This window comes from Rana temporaria, chromosome 9 (genome assembly GCF_905171775.1).
Source record: "Rana temporaria chromosome 9, aRanTem1.1, whole genome shotgun sequence".
NCBI lineage: Eukaryota > Metazoa > Chordata > Amphibia > Anura > Ranidae > Rana > Rana temporaria.
This window is the reverse complement of record NC_053497.1, coordinates 48,361,337-48,388,322: the sequence shown is the minus strand read 5'-3', so window position 1 is coordinate 48,388,322 and position 26,986 is coordinate 48,361,337. Positions and strand designations below refer to the sequence as shown.

The 26,986-nt window shown below is 43.5% G+C and overlaps 1 protein-coding gene across 1 annotated transcript in view; it reads right to left on the bottom strand.

The window, feature by feature from the left end:
- Positions 1-1,430: 1,430 nt before the first annotated feature.
- The window catches only part of TIMM50 (translocase of inner mitochondrial membrane 50), a 44,629-nt gene continuing 19,073 nt past the window's right edge, over positions 1,431-26,986 (bottom strand). The window contains exons 4-11 of the mRNA XM_040323375.1: positions 18,535-18,556; positions 15,642-15,700; positions 12,697-12,816; positions 11,737-11,841; positions 10,051-10,149; positions 9,043-9,199; positions 3,997-4,103; positions 1,431-1,705 (exon numbers count right to left, since the gene is read on the bottom strand). Coding sequence (XP_040179309.1) covers positions 1,601-1,705; positions 3,997-4,103; positions 9,043-9,199; positions 10,051-10,149; positions 11,737-11,841; positions 12,697-12,816; positions 15,642-15,700; positions 18,535-18,556 — 774 coding nt within the window. The 3' untranslated portion in view covers positions 1,431-1,600. The remainder of the gene's footprint in view (positions 1,706-3,996; positions 4,104-9,042; positions 9,200-10,050; positions 10,150-11,736; positions 11,842-12,696; positions 12,817-15,641; positions 15,701-18,534; positions 18,557-26,986) is intronic.

Below are 26,986 nucleotides of genomic sequence, written 5' to 3'. Positions count from 1 at the left end.
ACGGGGCCTAAGGATTTGAGCAACTTTGACAAAAGCCAACCTAATGGTTAGACAACTGGGTGAGAGCAACTCCAAGCAGCTCTTGTTCCTGGGTCTGCAGTGGTCAGGAACCAGAAGCGGTCCAAGGAAGAGAAACGATGAACCGGCAACAAGGTCATGGGTGGCCAGGGTTCATTGACGCAAATGAGAAGTGAAGACTGACCCATGTAGTCCAAACCAATAGAAGAGCTACTGTAGCACAGACAGGTGGAAAGTGAACTCTGGTTCCAATAGAAAGGTGTCAGATCACACAGTGCATCAGAATTTGTTGTGGATGGGGTGCGTAGCCACAGACCAGTCAGGGTGTCCATGTTGACATGTCCACAGCCAAAACGTGCCTACAAGTGGCACAGGAGCACCAGAACTGGACCACGGAGCAATGGAAGAAGGTGGCCAGGTCTGATGAATTCAATAATGGTTTGGAGGAACACAAGTTGGAGGTGTTGACTCGACCTCCAAATTCTTCAGATTTCAATTCAATCATGCATTTGTGGGATGTGCCGGAAACCCAAGTCCAGCCTATGGAGGCCTCACTTCGTACATGCTACTGATGGCTTGGTGCCAGATACCACCGCGTACGTTCACAGGTCTAGTGGAGTTCATGCCTGAAAGGGTTAGGGTGGGTGGTTATAAGGTTATGTCTGATCGATGTACTGATCCACTGGAAATATCGAGATTGCATAAATAACTCTTTGGCATCCAATGTCTATAAGGATATTTTTCATCTATTCTCTCCATGGTGCAATTTCCTTGTCTTGTCCCATTTACTGCACGGTGGAAAGTTGGGAACAGACTTGCATGCCTTTTTATCCACCTGTACCTTATGTTTGAGAACAGACCACATCAGAACCCGAACTACAAGTGCAAAGTGCACTTGAAATTGCACTGGAAGTGCAGTCGCTGTAAATCTGAGGGGTAGATCTGAAATGAGGGGAAGCTCTGCCGATTTTATTATCCAATCATGTGCAAGCTAAAAAACATTTTTTTTTTTCTTCCTTGCATGTCCCCCTCAGATCTACAGTGACTGCACTTCCGAATGCACTTTGCACTTGTAGCGCAAAGTGGATTTGCCTTTAGTAACTAACCCATTGTTTTCCAAAGTTTTGCATGTATTTGCGAGGAAAATGCAGGTGAGCGGATTTCCACTTACCTCATTGATGAAATGTGCATGACAGTGCAGAGGCTGCATTTGACCTGCTTTGTGTTGCATTTCCTGAATGGCCTATTGAGATAAGTTTGCACTAAAGGAAAAAGCTGGTTGAAGCCCAACTCCAGAAACACGCATATTGTTGCCACTGGAATTTGCACTGTGGCTAAATGCTCGTGTGAATGGACCTAAATGTGTGAAAGGACACTTATTAATGAATGTGGTGTAGAAATGATTCACAGAATAAGTCTACAAAAAGAAACGTTTTAATATATTAACACAAACACATATCCAGCATGAAGTTGACTTTGTCCCTTCTCACTTTATATAGATGTATATACACAAGGTGTGCAGGGCTGGTCACAGTTATCAGTCTTCATGCTGCCAAGCAGGGGAATGCAGGGATCGAAGATGTCATTGCTGTTTGGAGCGAGGCCAAAACCGGCTGGTGATTGATCCCAATGAAAGAGCCTGTCTTTTACTGAGCTGTGACAACTCTTCAAGTCTTTGCTGCTCCTCCTGGAATGGAAGAAGATGTAAACATGAGATTAATGCAGTCATTTACAATGTAGAACAGGGGTGTCAAACTCCATTTTAGCAAGGACCGCATCAGTAGTTTGGGTAGCAATTGTATCAGGAGTGCGCTACGTACAGAGCGCAGAGCTCAGGAGTGCGCTACGTACAGAGCTCAGGAGTGCGCTACGTACAGAGCTCAGGAGTGCGCTACGTACAGAGCTCAGGAGTGCGCTACGTACAGAGCTCAGGAGTGCGCTACGTACAGAGCTCAGGAGTGCGCTACGTACAGAGCTCAGGAGTGCGCTACGTACAGAGCTCAGAGCTCAGGAGTGCGCTACGTACAGAGCGCAGAGCTCAGGAGTGCGCTACGTACAGAGCGCAGAGCTCAGGAGTGCGCTACGTACAGAGCGCAGAGCTCAGGAGTGCGCTACGTACAGAGCGCAGAGCTCAGGAGTGCGCTACGTACAGAGCGCAGAGCATTCTCCATAGAGAATCTGTGGGGAATGATCAAGAGGAAGATTAGAAATACCAGACCCAATAATGCAGACAAGCTGAAGGCCGATATCAAAGTAATCTGGGCTTCCATAACACCTCAGCAGAGCCACAGGCTAAATCGCCTCCATGCCACGCCGCATTGATGCAAAAGGAGCCCCAACCAAGTATTGAGTGCATATTATACTTTACATAATATACTTTTCAGTAAGCCAACATTTCTGTAATAAAAAGCCTTTTTTTTTTTTTTATTGGTCTTATGTAATATTCAAATTTTATGAGATACAAAATGTTGGGCTTTCACTAGCTGTATCCATAATCATCAAAATTAAAAAGAAAGAAATGCTTCAAATATATCACTCGGTGTGTAATGAATCTATAGAAGTTTCACTTTAATTGAATTGCTGAAATAAATTACATTTTTGATGATATTCTCATTTTTTGGGATGCACCTGTACATATATGGAAATCTGATGCATCGCCTGTATTTTCAATGTGCTACTCCAGATGACCCGGGTCAAGTATTTTCTCCAGTTAAGACAGAATAGGGTGCTGGGCAACATAGCTGCGTTTGCTCCCCTGACACGGGTAAGAATGGCAATATCAGAAAAGCCCCCCCCCCCCCCCCCCCGTCTTGTGCAAACGTTGAATAAGAAAGAAAGTTATGACCAAGCACCAGGGAAGGTGTGAAACACTTTAGCTGTTCTGCATTTGTATCCCCATTGCTGTAAAGATTGTCGTTTTTCTATCATGGATCAATAATAAAGGTGAATTTATGGGAGGGCGGCCATCCAGACTTTTCACCTTATGCAAACGTTATTATACAAAATGGCAGCCCTTTGTAAAATAGGAATTGTATAGCTGCACAATTCTGGCTAAAAAGAGAATCACAATTTTTTTGCATCGACCAGGGATATGCAATTAGCAGACCTCCAGCTGTTGCAAAACTACAAGTCCCATCATGCTTTTGTCTCTGGGTGTTATGCTTGTGGTGGTCAGAGTCTTGCTATGCCTTATGGGACTTGTAGTTCTGCAACAGCTGGAGGTCCGCTAATTGCATATCCCTGGCATAGACTAAAGATCACGATTTGCGCGGTGTAACATCATCTTTCACATTATACAAAAAAAAAAAAAAGGAATTGGGCTAACTTTACCGTTTTAATTCATTAAAGTAAATTTTTTTAAACAAGAATACATCTAGAAAACCGCTGCGCAAATACGATGCGACACGATACGATTGCAACAACCACCATTTTATTCTCTAGGGAAGGGATATGCAATCAGTGGACCTCCAGCTGTTGCAGAACTACAAGTCCCAGGAGGCATAGCAAGACTCTGACAGCCACAAGCATGACACCCAGAGGCAGTGGCATGATGGGACTTGTAGTTGGAGGTCCGCTAATTGCATATCCCTGCTCTGGGGTCTCTGCAAAAAAAATAAAAAAAAATCATGTTTGAGCGTTCAAGTAAATTTTTTTTTTTTTTGCAGAAAATAATGATTTTTACTTGTAAGCAACACATGTCAGAAGAGGTTTGGTCTTTAAAATGGTTAAACTTCCTTCATCTACACACCCGGAGTTCTTTCCTTTGATAAAAGAACAAAGAGATACTTTGTTTCTACTTATTGGGGTGTTGCAATAAAACTTAGCAGGCTGCCTGGATTTTGTTTCCCAGCTGTGAGAACTCTGCACTTGTTAGAAAGTTATGACATGCCGTTTTGAAAATCGGGAAGGGAAAAAGATTGCGATTTCGATTCTTAACGATTAATCGTGTAGCTCTAGTACAGAGTCTTCCACAATTACCTGCTCCAACTGAGTCTGTCTGCGTTTGAAAGCATCTAAAGGATCCTCCTCCAAAGAGTAATTTTCTAGGACAGTGCGAACATCACCGACACCGCTCACTGCAACCGCTACAAGAAAGGAATGTAAAAAGTCACAGCAATTCAGAACATCCAACAGAAAGGTTACTTTATGTGGCTGTTCGCAGTAACACAGCTTGGTTTATATGAAACAAATAGCAAAACTTAAGCAGGCCATACACAATCGAATTTTGAACAAATTTTCTTTTCAAAATCAGAAAGTTCGTTTTTTTTGTGATCCGATGATGCAAACATTGATGTTCGAAATTTCGGCCAAACAAACCTTCATGTTGCCGGAAATATTCTTTTCTCTCCGGGAATATTCTTTTCTTGCACATGCGCATTTTATTCTCCATTACATTTCTCGCACGATTCTCCCATCATTGATCAGAAAATCGTTTGTTTTTCAAAAAACTTCCAACATGTCGGATTCCTCAAATTTGTTTTCCCGCACGGAAATCGGCTGTTGCTGCAGCCCACCAACAGTGCGAAATTCGTACGAAAATTCTTTCAAAATTCGAACCGTGTATGGCCGCCTTTACAGACAAATATCCTCAGAGCAGATCATGTTCCTGTCCTTGGTAGAGATTAGATAAAATTTAGTTCAGACTCAATTTCACCAATCATCCCCAATAAACACATAATAATGCTGCATAGAAGTGACTTCTCATTGCTCATTAGTAATTTGACTGAAGGAAGCCGTATAGAAGTTGTAAAATGAGCCCTCATTGAGCTCTGAAGCTGCAGCCATTGTAGAGGAAATTATCCACAAACTGCAGTTCAATTCAGGTCCCAGCACTCTGCTCTCCCCTTTTCCTGTGTGTCTCAATTGTGATTACACCAGAGAATAGAAGGCAGGCAAACTACCAATTAACTTCTGGGGGGGGGGGGGGCATAATAGAGCTGGGTCTGAGGAACTTCTTAGGTCCAGTTGATGTAAAGAGCTGTATGTTTGTTAGTATAGCAGATAAAGTGACATAAAACATTATATACACTTTAAGTGATCACATCCCCTTTGTTCTCAGCTGCATAAGAGCATTCTTAATGAATGGCTGTGCGGGAGGGTGTTGGTGTCAGCAAAAGTATGATCATTGGAGAACAGGCTGAGTTCCCAGCACATCTATTCTCTGTCTAGTGTGGTCAGTTTTTAATAAGAAAGCAGAGGAACTGGCAGGATCACCAGGGATTTCCCACAAAGGAAGCAATACAAAGAGAGCAGGATAGTTTTTTTTTTTTTAAATAAAAGTACATGGTTACATATATGGAATATGAAATGTTGGATTTACATATTCTTTAAGGACCAGGGTTTCCTTCTACTCACCGAGAACCCTGGGCAAAAACTTGAGGTGAAGAAACAATACAAATCATTAAGTTTGTTGGGTGTAAATGATAATCTTTTATTATCCATGGAATGTCAACATAACCCCCTTCTTCAGGGCTTGGAAGTGCAGAGAGTGATTGATTCACAAGTGGGAAAGTGGCGCCGCTACAACTAGTGTGTGTCTGCATGTATGTTCAAAGTCTAAAAAAATGTTAGGCTACTTTCACACCAAGGCCGTTTTCAGACACTTTAGCGCTAGAAATAGCCTCTGAAAAGCACCTCCCATTCATTGCAGTGCGTCTTTTCACACTGGGGCGGTGCGCTTGTGGGACGTTAAGAAAAGTAGTGCAAGCAGTATCTTTGGAGCGCTGTAAATAGTGCTCCCAAAAATGCCCTGCCCATTGCAATGAATGGGCAGCGTTTCCCGGAGCGCATGAAAAGTGCTTTGAAATCGGTTAAAAAAAAAAAACGATTTGTTTGGTAAAAAGTGCCCCGCTTTTGGCCGAAAAGCGCCGCAAAAACAAGCAACGCTTTAGCGCCAACAGCCAGGTGCTGCCAGTGTGAAAGGGGTGTTAAGGCAGCTATCCAGTGTATGACATGTATATTTTTGAATAGAGAGAGCAGACTGCGCAAAGGACAAAACAATAACAAAGCTGCTGAACACTGAGGGTCAATAAGTCCTTGGTCAGAGTATGTAAAAAAAGCAGTGCAGCGCTACTAACAAAATGATGAAAGTCCAAAAAAAAATAATTAATCAAAATGAAGAGAGGATAAGGGTGACTTCTAATAGGTGATCGGATGAAGACTCCTTATAAAACAGTCAAGTATCCTTAGATAAAAGTACAAGCCGCTCACCTTAGCAGATGGACCTCTGGGTGAGCAGCAGGTCAAATGCGCTGTCCCTCTAATAAGGGGGTATTATAAGATGATAACGGTGCCTCCTCGGTCGATCCTTTTCTCCAAACCGACTTTCAGTGGCGGATGGTCATCTGGTATACTCTCATGTAGTTGAATGGCATGAAAAAGTATAAAGTAGACACATAGTGCTCTCCGTATAGTAACCAAAATGCAATAAGTTTATTTAAAATAAAAGTACTCACAAAAGAGGCACTATATCCTAGTGCATAGAATATGAGCATATATCGATAAAATACCAAGTAGGTGGCTGTCCTGACATCAAAATTGGAAGCCCCCCGCACGCGTATCGTCCCAAGGTACAGGCATCTCAGCCAGCGAGAGTCGTTTTGGGTTTATGAATTGAAAGTAGGTGTACCGTTGGGGTTAAATGTAGAATTTTACCTGAATTGTTTCATTTCAGATCGTTAGTCTTTTTATTCAGTTTTTTATTCTGTGCTTGCTTGTGTTGACTGTGAGCTAATATTTTTGTATTTGTATATTGCATTTTATTATGTTATGTGCCTGGTAGGTGGCTGTGCTGATGTCTCTTTTTTATTTCATTTTAAATTTGTTTTTTCATCTCGCATTATCTCCACCTATCATAGAGTGAAGCCCGCGTTTTTTTGGCTCCCTATGTTTGGAGATTAATTCTATACGGTATAAAACACTCATTGTACTTTTTATCCTTGGTTTTTATGTGATGTGTCCTTGTATTCACGCTGACCACGGTTATTTAGTTATGAATTTTTTGTATCTCTGTTCTTGTCTATGACAAGTGGTCAGTTCGGGGACAATTGTAATTTTGTCTTTTGCCCTCCCCCTCATTTTTGATATTCTGCATTATAGACATTTGCCTTGTTTAGGTTTTGTGAGCCTTTTTTCTGTACCATTTGGTTGGTTAAGGATATTTTATGGCATGGTTTTTTATCATTGCTGCATATGCTTGGCTTTGCTAGCCCGTTCTAATTAGCACTAGACTGCTGCTTATTTGGGCGTCCTTTTAGTTATCTAGCCAGCTCCTATGAGCCTTGTGTCTGCTCGTCACCGCCCACGTTGTCCTGTCATGACGCTCGGGTACCGCCCATGTTGGGTGGCTGGTCTAGCCCTGTTCTCAGCCAATAGGCACTTCCTGCCTTTGGTGTGTCATGTGACTGGTTGCGGTCATGTGACCTATGGAGGACACTGTTTGTTTATGGACACATCCTTTGGTTTGTCTGTCTACCTGAGCCACACAATATGTCATCGCTATGCAAGTAGGTACTGGTCATCTGTGTATGTATGCCTATCTTAGCTGCACAGCGTGATCTTGTGATTCTAGTAGGTACTGGTTATTTATTTTATTTTATTTCATTTAAGTATTGCTTATGTACATTAGATCCGTGTTGTCTGTTTACAGCCATATGATGGGTTATGGTGGCTAATCTGTTTGCCTGCACATCCCGGTAGCATAAGTTTTTCTGCTTATCTGTTCTTTATTTTGTCTGTTGTTGTCTTTTAAATGCATGTCCATGGGTGTTTCCTTACCTTGAGGGGCGGGGTTTTGTCCAATTGGCCAAATTAGGTCCTGGTGGTATATATTGAATCCCGACACCATAGCCCCTTATCCTCTGAAGAAGTCCTGTACCTTGGGACGATACGCGTGCGGGGGGCTTCCAATTTTGATGTCAGGACAGCCACCTACTTGGTATTTTATCGATATATGCTCATATTCTACGCACTAGGATATAGTGCCTCTTTTGTGAGTACTTTTATTTTAAATAAACTTATTGCATTTTGGTTACTATACGGAGAGCACTATGTGTCTACTTTATACTTTTTCATGCCATTCAACTACATGAGAGTATACCAGATGACCATCCGCCACTGAAAGTCGGTTTGGAGAAAAGGATCGACCGAGGAGGCACCGTTTTCATCTTATAATACCCCCTTATTAGAGGGACAGCGCATTTGACCTGCTGCTCACCCACAGGTCCATCTGCTAAGGTGAGCGGCTTGTACTTTTATCTAAGGATACTTGACTGTTTTATAAGGAGTCTTCATCCGATCACCTATTGAGGTTCCAGAAGTCACCCTTATCCTCTCTTCATTTTGATTAATTTTTTTTTTTGGACTTTCATCATTTTGTTAGTATGACATGTATATTGACGTATAGATGGTGTGACCTATAAAGAGATTCAAAAATCCTTCCAAAGGGGTCACAGACAAAACAAAAAAAAAACCCCAGTAGAAGTTCTACAACTTTACCTACACCATCCAAAATAAAACGACTGGCAGAAGTCTCACCACCAATGTAATCAGCAGGAAAGCGGCCCGTCTGTGGCCCCCTATAATTGCCTCATATCAGGCACAGCACATTGATCATTACTGGTACCGACTTTACCCCTAATGCCATGTACACACGATCGGATTTTCCGTCGGAAAAACATTGGATGGGTTTTCCAACGGAAATCCGCTCAAGCTTAGCTTGCATACACACGGTCACACAAAAGTTCTCTGAACTTTCGTCCGTCAAGAACGCGGTGACGTACAACACTACAACGAGCCGAGAAAATGAAGTTCAATGCTTCCGAGCATGCGTTGGAATTGCTACAGACGAACTGAATTTCCGATAGGAATTTTTTCTGTCGGAAAATTCGAGAACCAGTTCTCAATCTCTTGTTGGCGGAAATTCTGACAGCAAAAGTCCGATGGAGCGTATACACGGTTGGAATTTCGGATCAAAAGCTCACATCAGACTTTTGATGGAATTTCTGAGTCTTGAGATATACTCACTCTTCAGGAAAGAAGCAAGATCATAAAGCCCTCGGTCCTCCGAGTTGCCATCCCATTTCTTTATAGCCAGGCCGTTGTAGGGCTGCAGTTTAAAAGCTTCTCTGTTACAGTCCACAATGACAACACGTGCCGGGTCTCTGTTCAGACAGGAGATGTCCTGGATACAAATACACAACATTACACAGAGACACAAATACAGAAGGTCTTCACCAGGATGTAAACATTTAAGCTGTAACCAAAAAAGTTATTTGTAAGGAGCAAAAAGTGTATGAAGCCTGGTATACACCAAGGTTTTCATTCATGCAACCTGAACGAAAAAAATAAAAACCTAACGAGCTTGGGAGGAGATCCCAACCATCTGATGTTAGTACAGATCTCCCTCGCTGAGCTATTGTGTTCTTACAGAGGGACTGTGATCAGCACAGGGCCAATCAGCACTGTCTAGACAGAGGGTCAGGGGTCCTGCAGACTCATAGGACAGTCAGAGGAGAATGAAAAAACTCCTCCTATAAGCTTTACCCAATGCGCAGCCAGACACTGACAGAAGTCACAAGACTGCTGATGAGAAAAGGTATTTAGCAGTTTATATTTAGTAAAATAAATTGCATTTCCATGTTCTGTGGCTCCTGGGTTTAGTAACACTTTAAGCTACACTAACCAATCAATATTCATTCTTTGTGGAAAACAGAAAATGGAAAACCGTCTGTTTTGGGTTACCACATTTTCTGCATCATCGTCACTGCTCTCCACATTGCCCTATAGAGGACTATGCCAAAGACTGTCAGTGGATAGTATTATCATTTAAAGTAACTGAATTAGTCAGATACTCTGCAGGTATACAATGCACCATTACTATAGCTTCATGCTATACACTACGCTTTATCCCATGGAGGGCCACTTAATATTCTGCTGGTCAAGGCTCATCTGGGGAAAAGTAAAGGGCTTGACCTCTTCAGTATTCATCCTTCATATAGACACCTTTAGTTAGAAACAAAGTTAATGTCTTACTTTAACATGATGGCCTTCTGTGTAACGTGTTGCATCGCGGAACAGTCGATACGATATAAAACCATGAGGGTCCATACTGTCAATGAGAGGGAATGCAGTCTGCAGAAGAAGCACAATATGTTTTAATCACATTACTTACAGGGGAGGAATCCAAGAAAAACACACAGAGCATTAAGAAATATATGTTGCAAAAGATTGTTTAAAGCCGGTTCACACAGGGGCGACTCAGCCGCCTGACAAGTCCCGCTCCGTTCAATGGAACCGTTCTAATAGGAGCGACTCAAGTCGCTCCGCCATAGAAAAAGGTTCTTGTACGACTTTGGGGGCGACTTGCATGGACTTCAATACAGAAGTAATTTTGCAAGTCGCCTCTGAAGTCGTCTTGAGATCGCCTTGCCGAGTCGCCCCCAAAGTCGTGCCGCACCTGTGTGAACCGGCTCTTGGGGGCATATTGACAAATCATCTAAGTAAACCCAGCCACAATCTCATTCACATCACAGAAGAGAATGCACAGGAATTGACACATGATTTTAAGCTCCCTTCACATCACCCCCATTGATAACGTCTGTTGATGACGAAACGCGTCTGGTACGGCGCACACTGATGTCACCGCGTTGTACATTTGGAGGAAGGGCTCCTATAGGGCCGGCCGGCAACTTTACATGTTTTTAACAACGTTACTTGTGCAAGTACGTTTTAGTCTTTACTTTTAATACATTTTATACGGAGTTACACTATTGGTCCGTCTCTTTTACATCCATGAATCGAGGACCTGATCGTCTAAGAGGAAGTGACTACACCCTGCAGATTTGCTCTTGGAATCTCCCTGTGTTGGGTGCCCTAGTCCGTGGATTCAATTTCTATAGGCCTTTTAACCTCTTGGTTGCGGTAAGCGGCTTTCCATTAGGTGGTGGTTTCCTCACAAGAAGTCATTTGCACAGTGGCGTGTGTTCATCCTGCTTGTAGGGTCCGCTGTGACCCCTTATCCAATCATTTTGGGACTTTACTATTCTATTGTATTATCCCCATTTTACAAAAATTTTTGGGGCTCAGAGACTTTTGTTTATTCTATTGAGTACTAGCACCCTGTTGCTGGTCTATTCCATTGGCTTATTTTATTTTTTTGTATTACATCACCCCATGCATCTGCCAAACAGAAGTGCGATTCTCATTCGTTTAAGGAAAATATGCGTTCATGAGATGTGATTGTGTGAAACTAATGTTAAAATGCATTTGAAAACACACCTTGCAGTAGGTTTTCCCCCTCCCCCAATTTTCACCATTTTGAACACTCTACATGAGCTTGCAATGTGCAGCGACAAAATGGAACCTGTCCCATCTTATTTGCAATGCAGGGGGGGGGGGGGGGTACAACAGAGCCCTTAGGAATAACCCAGTGTAGAATCCAAAGCTGGCCACACACAGAGTTTTGTCCAATTCCCAACAGGCCAGACTTCATTATGTGGGTGACCCTGCTGGCTCTGTCCTGCCCAATATCCTTCAACAAATGGCCTGCTTCTGTCAGCCTGTCTGCTTTACACACAAGCCAAATGTTGCCCGACGTTCAGCTAGTGTGTACGCCACTTTAGGAAGGGCATCCATAAAAAAGAAGATTTGCACAGGCACCTGTTGGCCCCTTCTGCTATCTGTTTAGGTCAGTTGAGATTAGACAAAGCTTACACTTACCATGCCTGTTTCAGCGGTAAATATAACAATTTCATAAAGAGGGGCAAGTTGCTGGAAGAGGTTGTCAATACCGGCCCTCTTCTTAAACCTCCATCCTGTTTCTAACTAAAAGCAGAAAGCAGCATTAGTAGAGGAAAACAGAAAGTGGATCATTAGTAACGTTAAAAAAAATCATTACATCCATGTATGGACAGGCTGGTTGTACACAAGTCGATCGATCAATGTATGGGCTGCCTTACATTTTCAGAATAAATGAAAAGTGTTCTCTGATTGGAGGAGGAGAGTGTGACATCACCACCTGTCTTCTCCACCACGTCCCTCCCCCTGCTGCTGAGTTGTTGCAGTGCAGCCACTTTTCTTGGTTCATTTAAGATATCAGGCAACATTTTAGAACTGTGCAGTAAGAGTGCAACAAATTCCTGATCCTGCAAGCTCCTCCTATTTTCTCCTGAGGTGTCATGACTTTCATAAGGGACATGTGTAATGCCGCGTACACACGATCGGAAATTACGACAAAAAAAAATGTGGATTTTTTTCAGACGGAATGTTGGTTTAAACTTGTGTTGCATACACGGTCACACAAAAATCCGACCCTCAAGAACGTGGTGACGTACAACACTACCACAAGCCGAGAAATATGAAGTTCAATTATTCCGAGAATGCGTCAAATTGATTCCGAGCATGTGTTTTTTTTTGGTACGTCGGAATTGCATACAGATGATCGGAATTTCCGCCAAGAACTTTTCTTGTTTGAAAAATTGAGAACCAGCTCTCAAATTTTTCCTGTCGGAAATTCCGACAGAAAAAATCTGATGGAGCCTACACACGGTCGTAATTTCCAATCAAAAGCTCACATCAGACTTTTGTCGGAATTTCCGATCCTGTTTACGCGGCATTAGGAGCTTCCTGTGTCTAGAAGAACCATCTGAAGCGGGGACTTAAATAATTTGGATCACTCACCGACCACTCTGGGTGTAGCAGCACATTCTTCAGCTCGAGCACTAGTGTGTAGGGAGGCTGGTAATATGGCTCTTTTAATGGATCTGGAAGAAGTTTCGGACTTGTGGGTTCAATGATCATCTACCATAAAGAGAAAAAAAAAAAAAAATATGATTAATTCCGCTACTTATTAAAGAGAAAGTCACATTTCAATGTCAGTCCAGTGAAAGCTACTGTACATCTTATCCATAGGATAGAGACCTTGTATTTGCCAGGAGTTGGGCGTTAGGCCTCATGCACACTGCAGCCCAGAAGACGCTCCTACTGGCGAGACGCTCCTACTGGCGTTTTAGTTTTTTTCTGCCTGTTAAACACCCATATTGTGCATGGACACATAGGCCAACATGGAGGGGAGGCCAACATGGAGGGGAGTTATCAGGTAGAGAAAGGTAAAAGCTCACATGCCTGTAGGAGCAGCTTTTTTTGAACTGCAGTGTGTATGAGGCCCAAGTCTACATGAACACGGGCTTAAAGGGGTTGTAAAAGGAATTTTTTTTTTTTCATAATAAGCATCCTTTACCTGCAGGCATTCCTCTTTTCACTTCCTCATTGTTCGTTTTTGCTCAGAAGTTGCTCTATTTCTTCTCTGTTCTGTTCACTTCCTGCTTGTCTGATTGTTACTCACCACCGTGATGGGAGGCTTTACTGCGGTGGTCAGTGACATGCTCGCCCCCTCCTGGTAACTACATCTGTGCAGCAGGACGCTCTCTACGTGTTAGAGACTTCATGGAGGTGTGAATTACTGGGTGTGCTGCAATGCATACTGGGAAATGTAGTTCTTACACGAACGAGCGCCGCAAACCAGGAAGTGAATGAGAGAACAGAAAACTAGAACGCCGGAGGTGATATAGATAAAAGAGTAAATACCTATTAAATTCCTTTAACAGAATTCTTACACTATTCTGTCTGTCTACCTTGCAGACATTAATTTTAGGTAGAGGTCGACCGATATGGGTTTTTCTATGGCCATTGCCGATATTTAGAAATCTGTGCGGCCGATATATAATGACAATTTTTGCGGACGATTTTTTTATTTTTTGATAGTCACGGGTGGTGCTGCGTTGTGGGGAGGGATGGGTGGTGCTGCGTTGTGGGAAGGGATGGGTGGTGCTGCGTTGTGGGAAGGGATGGGTGGTGCTGCGTTGTGGGAAGGGATGGGTGGTGCTGCGTTGTGGGGGGGGGGGGATGGGTGGTGCTGCGTTGTGGCAATGAAGATGATTGATTTGCAGTGCATTGTGAAAATGAATGAGGATGAGAGTTACATTGTGAAGAGGATCCCCACAATGTAACTCTGATATGCACCCAGAGTCATCCTCATCCATTTTCTCAATGCCAGCCTCAGCCAGGTTTCACTTTAAAAAGACATACAATTAAGTCTGCAGGGGGGGGGGGGCACAGTACAGTAGCACTTACCCTCCATACATGCTGGTATCTATCTGAATGCACCTGATTGGCTGGACATCTCATCAGCATGCACCTAGCCTATCATTGAACAAGTAAAATACAAGCAGCCAGCAGGCTCCACCTCAGCAGGAAAGGAAGACAGAGCTAGTGCTGGCCACGATCTCCTGCTGGGGGGGGGAGTTACCATGTCAGGTGGAAGATGCTTGTAAAGGGCCAATGATGGTTTCTCTGCCACGTGACTTGCAGTACTGACCAGTGCTCTTAAAGCAATATATTCTTGAATCCTCCACCCGCACGGCCACTATAGAGAAGCTAAGGAGAGATTTCACTGCCATTCATCGTACCACCCCGCCCCCTCCCTCGGCGTGCTGTATTAGAGAAACAATTATTGGCCCTTTACAAGTATCTAATACAGCACGTTGAGGGAGGGGGCAGTACGATGAATGCCAGTGAAATCTCTCCTTAGCTTCTCTATAGTGGCCGTGCGGGTGTAGTAGGAATCAAGAATACATTGCTTCAAGAGCACTGGTCAGTACTGAAAGTCACGTGGCAGATGCTTGTAAAGGGCCAATGATTGTTTATCCAATACAGCACGCCGAGGGAGGGGGCGGAGCGGGGACGGGGCGGTACTATGCAATGCTAGTAAAATCTTTCCTTGCTATCGGAGGTGGCCGTGCGGGTGGAGGATTCAGGGACACACGCTGCTGCAGGGCAGGCGACCATGCCAGCCATTTATTGTAATAGGCGCGAATAATCGGCCGATGCCGATTTAATAAAAAACGGCCAAATATCGGCTGACCGATATATCGGTCGACCTCTAATTTTAGGCAAAAACATTTTTTCCTTTACAACTCCTTTAAAAAAAAATCAAAAAAAAAAATCATGTGTTCTCTTGGGGAGTAAAAAACGCTCATATATAGCATTTTTTTGCACAAAGTCTAGAAGAGCTTTAAAAAAAATTCTGCCAGTGAGCTCCAATCAGGAACACGAACCAGAATTTTTTTTTTTCCTGCCTCTAAACGTTGAGCTCAAAATATGCCTCTAAATGTCCTAATGTACATGGACAATGGACACCTAGGAGAACACCGAGTTGCTTCTACAGGTAGAAATCAAAACAGTGTGCATGGAGCCTAGGCCCCATGTACATGGGACACTGCTAAACGTACGTTCAGAGGCAGTTGGACGCTTTTTTTCATCTGCCGCTGAACTCATTCAATGTTATCCTATGTGACCATGTACACAGTGTTGTTTATTGCCGTTTTTAGAAAGTTGCGTTTAACAGCGTTTCTTTGAAAGCAAAAAAAAATGGGTTCAGAGGCTGAAGATTTCTACGTTTCAGACATCGCCACACCAAATACAACATACTGACTGTCAATAGAGAATAATGTGATGAAGTATACTGGGGGCCAATATGTACTACGCCATTATAATGGCTGTCCCCCAAAAACCTGCAACACAAACACAAGGATGAAGGTAGAGAAGGCCTAACAGGCAACACTTACCTGCCGATAATCTTTAAAATATTGATATGCTCTTCTAAAATGCTGTACGACTGGAGGATCTGGAATCAGAAGTACAAGAAAATCAGAATACTGAATGGAGAGAGACGGAGGGAGTGTGAAAGACAGCAATCAGAAGGCCTCAGTCACACAAGTTAGAGATACACAGATGTTCTGTACAGGCAGTCTCATTCATGTCCATTGGGAAGCAGCAGCCTCATGAACAGAGCCAATGCTCCCAATTTGACATCCGTGTGGGGGTATGTCACCAAACTCACAGTCTGTGTTTGGGGACCCACACTCGCAGCCAATGTTAAGTATGGACGTCGGGCCAGCGTCGAATTTCCTGTCGATTACGTAGTTTGCGTAAGTCGTTCGCGAATAGGGCCGTGCGTCATTTATGTTCCCTTTGAAAGCATTGGCTTTTTGCGGGTTAATTTGTAGCATGCGCACTGGGATACTTTCATATTTTTCGTAAAAAGCGTAATTTACGTGGGGTCACAATAAATTAACATAAAACACGCCCACATGTTCCACATTTGAATTAGGCGGGCTTACGCCGGCCTATTTACGCTATGCCGCCGCAACTTTGCTTTGTGAATACTGCACTTGCCTGTCAAAGTTGCGGAGGCGTAGCGTAAATAGGATATGTTACGCCCGCTCACAAATACGCGCTCCCTACGTGAATCTGGGCCTAAATCTTTTTCTGACACTTGTTTCTCAAGTTAAAAATCAATATTGTTTGCTAGAAAATTACTTGGAACCCCCAAACATTATTTTAGCAGAGACCCTAGGGCAGGGGTGCTCAACCTGTGGCTCTCCAGCTGTTGCGGAACTACAATTCCCATGAGGCATTGCAAGCCGCTGACAGGTACAAGCATGTCTCCCAAAGGCTGAGGCATTATGGGAATTGTAGTTTTGCAACAGCTGGAGAGCCACAGGTTGAGCACCCATGCCCTAGGGAATAAAATGGCAATTGCTGCAATATTTAATGTCACACTGTATTTTGCCCAGCGGCCTTTCAAACGCTTTTTTTTGGGGGGAAAAAAAAATACACTTCAATAAAAAAAAAAAAAAAAAAAAAGGAGGAGAAACAGAAAAGTTAGCCCAATTTTTTTGTTTTAATGTGGAAGATGATGGTTACGCCGCAAGAATCATGATCTATCCTCTAAGCAAAAAAAAAAAAAAAGTGATTCTCATTTTAGCCAGAATCGTACAGCTCTACACCCACACCTCGAATTTCAGGAATCAGATGAAATCTAAGCCGTCTATCGCCAGCATAGGAGAAATTTAATTGGTTAGTATGGACTTCTGCCTTGCACAATTGTTTTCTTATAAAATAAATTGGGGACAGTCCTGAGTCATGAACTATCAAGATATTTTTATCACATGAAAGACACCCAAGTTAATGTTCATTATTCAGTTATTTTACTCTATAAATATACTATACTTGTGTTCTGACATTAACAGGTAGTTTGACAAGAATGCAGACAAATTTAAGCTCTGCTGCTTTCTTTAGAGCTCCATGCAAGATTAGGTTTATACTGGGAAAATGTCCTCTATGATGACAGTCGTGGTTCTAATAAGTCTATTGAAAGGGACCCTTCCAAAAAATCACAGTGCCATGCATGGTAAACCGCACAGAAACCCACATTAGCGCAGAGGATGTTGCCCTTTGTATTCACTTGCTACTGAAGGCTAAAGTTGGCCACAGATGAATCGAAACTCAGCTGGTTCTGCAGGGATCAGACAAATTTCAATCCTGCGTGACACCACCTACTCTAATGTCGCGTACACACGATCGGAAGTTCCTAAAACAAAAGTTCGATGTGAGCTTTTGGTCAGAAATTCCAACCGTGTGTAGGCCCCATCTTTTTCTGTTTAAATTTCCGACAGCAAAGATTTGAGCTGGTTCTCACATTTTTCTGATGGGATAAGTATTTGTCGGAAATTCCGAACGTCTGTATGCAATTCCAAAACGCACCAAAAAAATATGCATGCGTGGAATCAATTTGACGCAAGCTCAGAATCATTGAACTTAATTCTTCTCGGCTCATTGTAGTGTTGTACGTCACCGTGTTCTTGACAGTCGGAATTTTGTGTGACAGTGTGTATGCAACACAAGTTTGAGCCAAAATTCAGTCGGAAAAAAATCCACGGTTTCCTTTTCGGAATTTCTGATGGCGTATACGCGGCATAAGGCCTGGTTCACACATTATGCGTTATTTGGTGCTTTTTGTAGAAATGCACTACAGTTCATTTAACCTGGTTTCCTACGAGACAGTTTCACATCTACGCTTTTTTCAGCCACACAAAAACAGACTTCAACGGAGAAGTTGCAGAAAAGCATGTAGTGCATTTATGATGCGATTTGCAGTTTTTCATCTGCCCAAAAAAAAAAAAAATTTATATATATATATATATATATAGCAAAAAGCACTGCAGAAATGATCAGAAGCAAACTGCATATCTGATTTACAAGAACTTGAGAGTCCAAAATCTGGTGCAGCTGTGTATGGTAGCCAATCAGCTTCTAACATCAACTTAGACGATGAAACCTGGAAGCCGATTGGTTTCCATGTAGATCGGCACTAAATTTTCCATTTTTAGCAAGTCAACCCCAGTTTGAGAGGGGAGGATTCTTCTATCCACCTTGCTTGTGTGGATGGAGAAAGCAGGTTTTTTTTTCTTCCAATCAGTTTATTGGCTGATCAAAAAATAAACTAAAAATAAAAAAAGTAAATCTATACAGCCTGATTACTGTTTTCTCCAACTTCTCTCTATACAAATACAGACAGCCCTGTATGTAGGATGTGAAATACACAGCAAGATGAAGCAAGAAGATGGACATTTTATACTGAAAACAGACAGACCATGGATGTTTTTTTTTACTCACCATTGTCAAACTCATCTGGTATCTGTAAAAAAACAAAAAAAAATATGAAAATGATAAAGTTCAAATAAATATTCTTCTATTTTGTACATATATTATAGAGCTCAGCCCTAGTAACTTGGATGTTTTGGGCCAATTTTACCAACACGTACATCTATATGCATTTACCGTATTTTCCGGCGTATAAGACCACTGGGCGTATAAGACGACCCCCTAATTTTCCAGGAAAAATTTTGGTTTTGGGATATACTCACCATATAAGACAACCCCCTTCTTACTAGTCTTTCTGGAAGCTGAGGGGTAGCCAGAACAACCGCTGACAAAAAAAAAACGCTGACAGAAACAGGCTTTTTTCAAATCTCACTGTGCCGTGACATCACATGCCCCACTGTGCCGTGACATCACTTGCCCCCACTGTGCCGTGACATCACTTGCCCCCACTGTGCCGTGACATCACTTGCCCCCACTGTGCCGTGACATCACATGCCCCCACTGTGCCGTGACATCACATGCCCCCACTGTGCCGTGACATCACATGCCCCCACTGTGCCGTGACATCACATGCCCCCACTGTGCCGTGACATCACATGCCCCCACTGTGCCGTGACATCACATGCCCCCACTTGCCCCCACTGTGCCATCACTTGCCCCCACTGTGCCATCACTTGCCCCCACTGTGCCATCACTTGCCCCCACTGTGCCATCACTTGCCCCCACTGTGCCATCACTTGCCCCCACTGTGCCATCACTTGCCCCCACTGTGCCATCACTTGCCCCCACTGTGCCATCACTTGCCCCCACTGTGCCATCACTCACGTTTTGCAGCTTCTGGCTTCCAGGCCGGGGACAGTCTCCGTCTGCTGCGAGCGTCCATGATTTGAAAGCCGCGCCTTCTCCTCAGACTGTCCTGTGATAGGCGGAACACAAATTTTCCCAGCAGCGCCTCTGTTCCGCCTATCACGGACGTCCTCTCGTCCGAGGATGAGAAGGCATCTGTGATAGGAGGAACACAGAACAGAGGCGCTGCTGGGAAAATCATGGACGCCCGCAGCAGACGGAGACTGTCACCGGCGTAGAAGACGACCCCCGACTTTGGATTCATTTTTTTGCATCCAAAAAGTCATCTTATACGCCTGAAAATACGGTACTACAGATAATGGCAGGCTGTTTCCAACAGCAAAACAACATGGTATCCTATAAACATTTCAGTAGCAGCATTAGTAACTTAGAATGTTACATAAAGTGAAAGAACCGTCTAGTCAGGTCATAGGCCCCTTTCACACGTGCGGACAGATCAGATCCGCCTGTCAGTTTTTTCACCTCTGATGTGGTGTCCAACTGGGGTCTGTGCGCACCCAGAAAAGAAGAAGAAGAAAAGAAATAGGACCTGGTGATCCTACAACGAAGGTCCTGGTTGGGACCCTTACACGATGACAGCATTTTGTCCCCGTCTCCTGCATTGCCCCCTGTCATTTGTGCTTCAAATGTATTCAAGTAGTTTGGAGGTTTTAATGCTCATTACCCAGGCGCGGTCAGTCCGCTGATGCCATGAGCAGGAAACCAACCATGAGAAATGCCATCACTGGAGGGCATGTAGACAGGAAGTGGCTACAGGAAATCAGCAGCATGGAGATGTAAAAAAAATAAAATAAAAATAAATAAATAAATAAAATAAAATAAAATGGGATATAAAAAAAAAAAAAAATGTGCAATTGTTTATAATATACAGTGCTTTGGCAAACTAGGTGTCATTCATTAAGGGTTTCCATCTACACCTAGGAGCTGAATTATGCATAGAGTTTTACAGCTATAGATCACAACTGCCAGAAAGCAGCAGTTTTCACCTCTATAGGCTCATATCATGTTCAGTCAGATGAACAGAAGTAGGTTTACACCAGCTCCAGGACAAAAGATGTTATACACAATGCGTGAAAAGGAAGGACATCTGATAAGTGTGCTGCTAAACACACAATAAACATCAAAGACAAAAGAGCGCCTGCCATCTGCACACCTAGGAGTGTGCCAGAACTTGGTGACAAGTGGGCCAGTCACAGCAAGGTGATACCCCATGCATATCAAAGGCCAGGAGAGGAAGCCGAGGTGTCAACAGGATGCAAGTGTATCTCAGACATGAAAGCCTCCTTGCTGTATACATCTGAATGCTCCGAGCTACCTGGAAGAAGGTGCGACTACCCAAGTGTGCTTTCATACTGGCTTCCACAAGCAGCAGCAGTGATAAGGGTCCCGGTACTTGTACGTGACTGCAGTTCCCGCAAACTATCACACTGATTTTGAGGGGGAAAGCGAATTAGTAAAAAGTGGACAGTGCTAAATGGTGGAAATTATAGGTTATAAGAGCCCCCCCCCCCCCTACCCCCTTTAACCACTTAAGCCCTGAGCCTCTTTCTGATATTTGGTGTTTACAAGTTAAAGCGGTGGTTCCCCCTAAAACAAACAAATTTCTAACAATACATTCGTAAGACTGCTTACACTGCGGGTAGGCTGGCTTTTGTTTTATTTTTTTTTAGTACATACCTCGATATCGCCATTTCGTCCCTTGGCGGTGGGCGTTCCTAGTTGATTGACGTTCCTCCGACGGGCACATACTGCGCGTCACGACTTTCCGAAAGAAGCCGAACGTCGCTGCGCAGGCGCCGTATAGAGCAGACTCTATACGGCGCCTGCGCAATGACGTTCGGCTTCTGTTAGAAATTTGTTTGTTTTAGGGGGAACCACCGCTTTAAAAACAGGTTGTTGTTTTTTGCTAGTAAATTACGTGGAACCCCCGAACAATATATATATATATATATATATATACACACCCTACAGAATAAAATGGCGGTCGTTGCAATACTTTTTGTCAAATCATATTTGCGCAGCCGTCTTTTTTTTTTCTTATTCGATTTACTTTTTTTTTTATTTTGACACCGTTTTTAAAAATACATTTTGGAAGGAAGACAGACAAGAAAAGTTTGATGTGAGCTTTTGGTCAGAAATTCCGACCATGTGTAGGCCCCATCTGACTTTTTCTGTCGGAATCTCCGACAGCAAAAATTTGAGAGCTGGTTCTCAAATTTTCCAACGGGCGGAAGTGACGTTTTGACGTCGCTTCCGCCCTGCAGTGGTATGGGGATCATCTCCATACCCAGCCGGAAAGAGGACGCAATTGCCTCCACCACTGCCGACAGCTCCGGTAAGCGGCTGGGGGGCCCTCTACCACCGCCGATATAAGTGATCTTGCGCTATATCCGCCTCAGAGACCACTTATCTGAAATAGGACTGTCTGCCCTTGAAGAGGGTATCGGGGTCATGGTACCTAGCTGCTACCACAACAACGGTATTCCTCTTCAAATTAGCGACGTATAACAGCAGGCAGTCCATAAGTGGTTAATCAACTCCACTGCATTTCACGATACTAAATCGTTCAGATCTCTGCTGCCCGACCCACTTTTACCACTTTAGCCATTCTATAGACTGCAAGTTACTTAACTTACTTTAAAAATACCCAAATTAAAGTAGATCTAATCCCCAATTCTTATGTAGCAAGGTCCCAGGCCTCCTTCAGTCTAATGAGAACCTCTAGGGACAGAGATAGCCAACATCCTTCTGTATATGGTGGGTTGGGAGGCATGGTGGGTGTAAGGCAGTGTTTCTCAATTCCAGTCCTCAGGCCCCCCCAACAGGTCAGGTTTTCAGGATTTCCATTATTTTGCACAGGTGATTTGATCAGTTTCACTGCCTTAGTAATCACCACAGCCTTTTCATCTGAGGGAAATCCAGAAAACCTGACCTGTTGGGGGGGCCTGAGGACTGGAATTGAGAAACACTGGTGTAAGGCAAGGTAGATTCATTGGACACCAGAGAGATTTTATTTCTCTTGAACAGAACTTTGGGAGAGAGGGATAGGGCCAGGACACCCTTAAAAAGACTCAGATTTATACCGGAGGACAGTCATGCCGGGAAAGGCACCCAGCAAGATGCCACATCTGCATGTGTAGGAATGCTGTCTCCTATGGCAACAGTCTTTAACAGTTTCTAACACAAAGCATAACAGTTCCTTTCACTACAATCACTTCTTGTAGTTCTTCAGTCCACTGAGCTCCCATTCTTTCTCACTTGACTAGATGATTCACTGCCACTGAAACCCTTGAGCTCCCCGAATCTTTACTGTAGTATCTTCCTCAATCGTCACCCCCGCTTCTCTGCTGGGTCCCTAGCTTTGCACTCCAGATACCTCAAGCTTCACCCCACTGGTCTGCTTGGTCCCTGGCTTGACACACAAGACTGCTCTGCATGCGTCACCTCCGCTGGCTGGGTCCCTGGCTGGACACCTGCTGAAGTTTCCTGATTCTTCACCGTCCCCGGTTGGTGAGAATTCTGCTCCGGTACTTGCTTCAGCTACTCACTGTGGTCCCTGGTAATAAGGTGGATGGACCCTTCGTGGCGACAGTGTCCCCTCTACCTCCGACCACGACAGGTTCTCTGGCCAGCAGAGCCGGCACTTCTGGTTGGACTGCAAGCCGCAATCCCAACCATGTGCTGCTCTCTTGCTTCTGGATAGGCCCTCAGACAGCCTAGCAGCCATATGTGCCCGGGATAGGTCCAAAATCCAGCCTAGCAGCTCGGGCAATACAACACACGTCCACCCAGTCGCCCTGGTGGCACAGAACACTGATCACCTGACTTCACAAAAATATACACATTCTACCAGCAGGCCAAGATATTTAAGAAAACCCCTGCCCATTGGCTGAGACACCCCATATATACGCATAATATGACCTTGCAGTGCCCTTGTCTTCTCTAATGCCACCAAGTGCAAAAGAGAGAAGTACACACAGTCCCTAAAATCTCAAAACTCATGAAAACTTTAAAAAAACGCTGATGCAATGTCAAAACTAACATGGACATACAGCGGAGATTTAAATTGGCCACTTCAACATACATTACAGGGGCAATAATCCATTGTTATCCGTAAACATGCCCTGAGAAGTGCCATACAGCCATCACCAAGGTGCATAAAGTCAGGAAAAGGCTGCAAAAAAGAGTCATAAGCACTGAGAACCAACATAGCATGGGAAAAAAAAGGGTATTACAGTTGTACAAAAATATACAGTGCTTTAGAAAACAAATGGCACTTACTGAATATGTAAACCCTATGTGATGAAGTGATGAACATGGTTATATATCTAACACTATAACCTGGGGACACAATACACTGTCCAAAGTTGCAAATGTTTCATGCTTAGTGACTGATCATGGGAATTCTAAGATCAGTTATGGCTTTTATAATATAGGCTTTACCTGTCCTGGCACGCCGGCTGTGTCATGATATCACAGAATGTACAAAGGGATAATAACAATTAGAATGACTAATGAGCTCATTAAAAAGCCTCAGAGGACATTTATATATAGTTTACGGCACACAAAAGTCCTAGCACCAGAGTACAGCGCCATGTTATCCATTAATAATAGAGAAGAGACGAATTAATGCAATTTCATTGTTTAACTAATTGCACAGATTTAAAAGCGGAAAGGATTTCATCTCCAGTAATCAGTTATCCCATTAATTCTATCATGTTAATTCTACTTTTACTACACATATATGTCTTCCAAGTGTAGAAATTCAACCTTAGTGCCAACCCCGAGTACTCCGGTGTCACTTCATTGCTCTAATGGCCGTTTGGGTAGCAGGCTTCAAAGCACATCAAATGGGCAATTGACGTACAGTTAGGCTGAAAGCTTCCTCTTCACATACTACTCTTAATAATAAAAAAGGACTATACTGCTCTCCCCCTTATTCTTACATCCTCATCACCATCAAAGCCAAACGGGAGGAAGTGGTCTGGCCTGTCGGCTGATGTCTCATGAAAAAGAGTGAGACCTCTAATGACGGCCTGGACACACTTGGCACTTCACTGTGAAAGGGAGCCAGTTCATGGGAACATGCGACTTTCCCAGAGCTTCAGGATTTAAAAGCTCAGACTTCCCCGGAAGGAAACTTCACACTACAGACACCAAAATCACATGAGATGATCATTGGGTGACGATCCCAGTGTCAGCTGGCACCACTAGACAGCCACAGAAATTCTGACCAGCTTGGAGATATGGCTTATGCTGGGTCCTTCTAGATGCTGTGCATATAGTTACCGAGCTGCTGCACCTCATCAATGTCAATTAGACCATCTCTTCTAATTTTCCCATCATTTCCTCTCACTTAGTTCATGCACTATCCAAGCCATGATAAAAAGGGGAGTAACAGAGCCCCCAAAAACACTTGGCCATTTACCTACACCTTAATATGAAGTAATTAAAACTAGCGTTGCACCAATACAGGTATCAGTGCCAATAATAAGCATTTGTATGAGTACTTGTACAAATCCCTCAATACTAAAACCAATATCTTTAGATGAGATTCACGTGCGAATTGTTAGACTCCTTTCACACTGGGTCGCTTTGCAGGCGCTAGAACGCTAAAAATAGCGCCTGCAAACCGACCTGAAACAGCCGCTGTTGTCTCTGCCTTCCTGCCCCATGCTGATGAAGTCCCGCCCACGGACATAAGGCGTACGGGGGGGGGAGCCAAGTTTGACGTCACCCGCGATCACCGCTGTTTGTTTGTATACATGCTGTATTTGTTAGCACTCGCATTCTGAATGCTCTAACATGCGAGTAGTTTTTTTATATGTTCTTAATTTCATTAAACTTTCAAATCAGAGAGCACTAGTACCTTTTTTGTTTATTTATATGGTGGAGCATAAGAGTCGGTTCACACTGGGGCGACTTGGGATCCGACTTGAGGTCGCCTCAAGTCGTCCTAAGTCGCGCTGTAGAGAAAAACAATGCAAGTGAATGGGAGCGGTGTTAATACACACTGCTCAAGTCGCTCCGACTTCAGAAGAGGTTCCTGTACTACTTCAATCTGACTTGTAGGCGATTTGTACCCATTGATTTCAATGGAAGTCGCCTCCAAGTCTGATCACTGTCTTAACTGAAGCGAATTTCCAGGAAGAGAACATACATTTCTCAGGCAAACCTCTCCCTCCCCTAGAGCCGATTGTTGTTTGATTGGCCACTGGAAAGTCTCCTGTCCTGGAGACGACTTCAAGTCGTGTTGTATATCTCCCCAGATCGCCCTGTGGTTCATGCTCAAGTCGTGTTGGAGTTGCCTCTGAAAGTCGCGCTGGAAGTCGTGTCTCCCTAGTGTCAACCGACTCTAACTGCAAGACTTAATTCCATTTGAGGTTTAGTATCAGCACTCATACTTGCTCTTAAAAAACTGGTATCAGTGCATCCCTAATTAATACTTTTGTGGATTCTTCTAGCACTATTGTGATGTTCTCGGGGTCCCCAAGTTAGGGGCACCCTGTTTCATGAGAGAAGCCACACAAAAGCTAGCGAGTTCCATACAGTCAACTGGTCTTCCACAATCATGAGACATCAATTATGGAAGATCTCAACCTTTTAAACATGAGGAACCCTTAAAATAAAACTTTCTGGTCTCGGGGAACTTCTGCTAAAAAAAATACTATATCTACAACTCATGATACATGAGTGTGATGGTCAGAGGGAAGAATGCTCCTTACACTTGTGGTCACTGGGGGAAAAAAAAAAAAAGAAAGAAAATTGGTGTCAGTGGGAACTTATCAGATATGGTGACAATGCTTATTACGCAAGGAACTCCTAGAAGCCTCTGGAGGAACCCTGGTTGAGAAACTCTGATCTAGCATATCTCACAAACATTCAGATCTTTCTGGATGACTTGCAGTGCCTTGTAAAAGTATTCACACCCCCTTGAAAATTTTCCAAATTTTCTCATGGTATAACCAAAAATTAAAATGTATTTTATGTGATAGACCAACACAAAGTGGCACATAATTATGAAGTGAAAAAAAAAATAGTTTTCCAACTTTTTTTTACAAATATCTGATATCAAAATGTTGAGGTGCATTTGTATTCAGCCCCCCTTTACTTGGATACCCGTAACTAAAATCTAGTGGAACCAATTTCCTTCAGAAGTCACCTATAAGTCCACCTGAATGCAAATTAATCTTGGTATAAATACAGCTGTTCTGTGAAGCTTTAAGAGGTTTGTTAGAGAACCTTAGCGAACAAACAGCAACATGAAAACACCAGACAGATCAGGGATAACGTTGTGGAGAAGTTTAAAGCAGGGTTAGCTTATAAAAAAAAATATCCCAAGCTCTGAACATCTCATGAAGCACTGGTTAATCCATCATTTGAAAATGGGGGGGGGGGGGGGGGGTAGTGTATGGAACAACTGCAAACATACCAAAACATATACGTCCAACTAAACTGACACAGAACGGGCAAAGACAGTATTGATCAGAGAAGCAACAAAGAGGCCCATATAACTCTGGAGGAGATGCAGAGATCCACAGCTCAGGTGGGAGAATCTGTCCACAGGACAACTATTAGTCATGCACTCCAAGAAGAA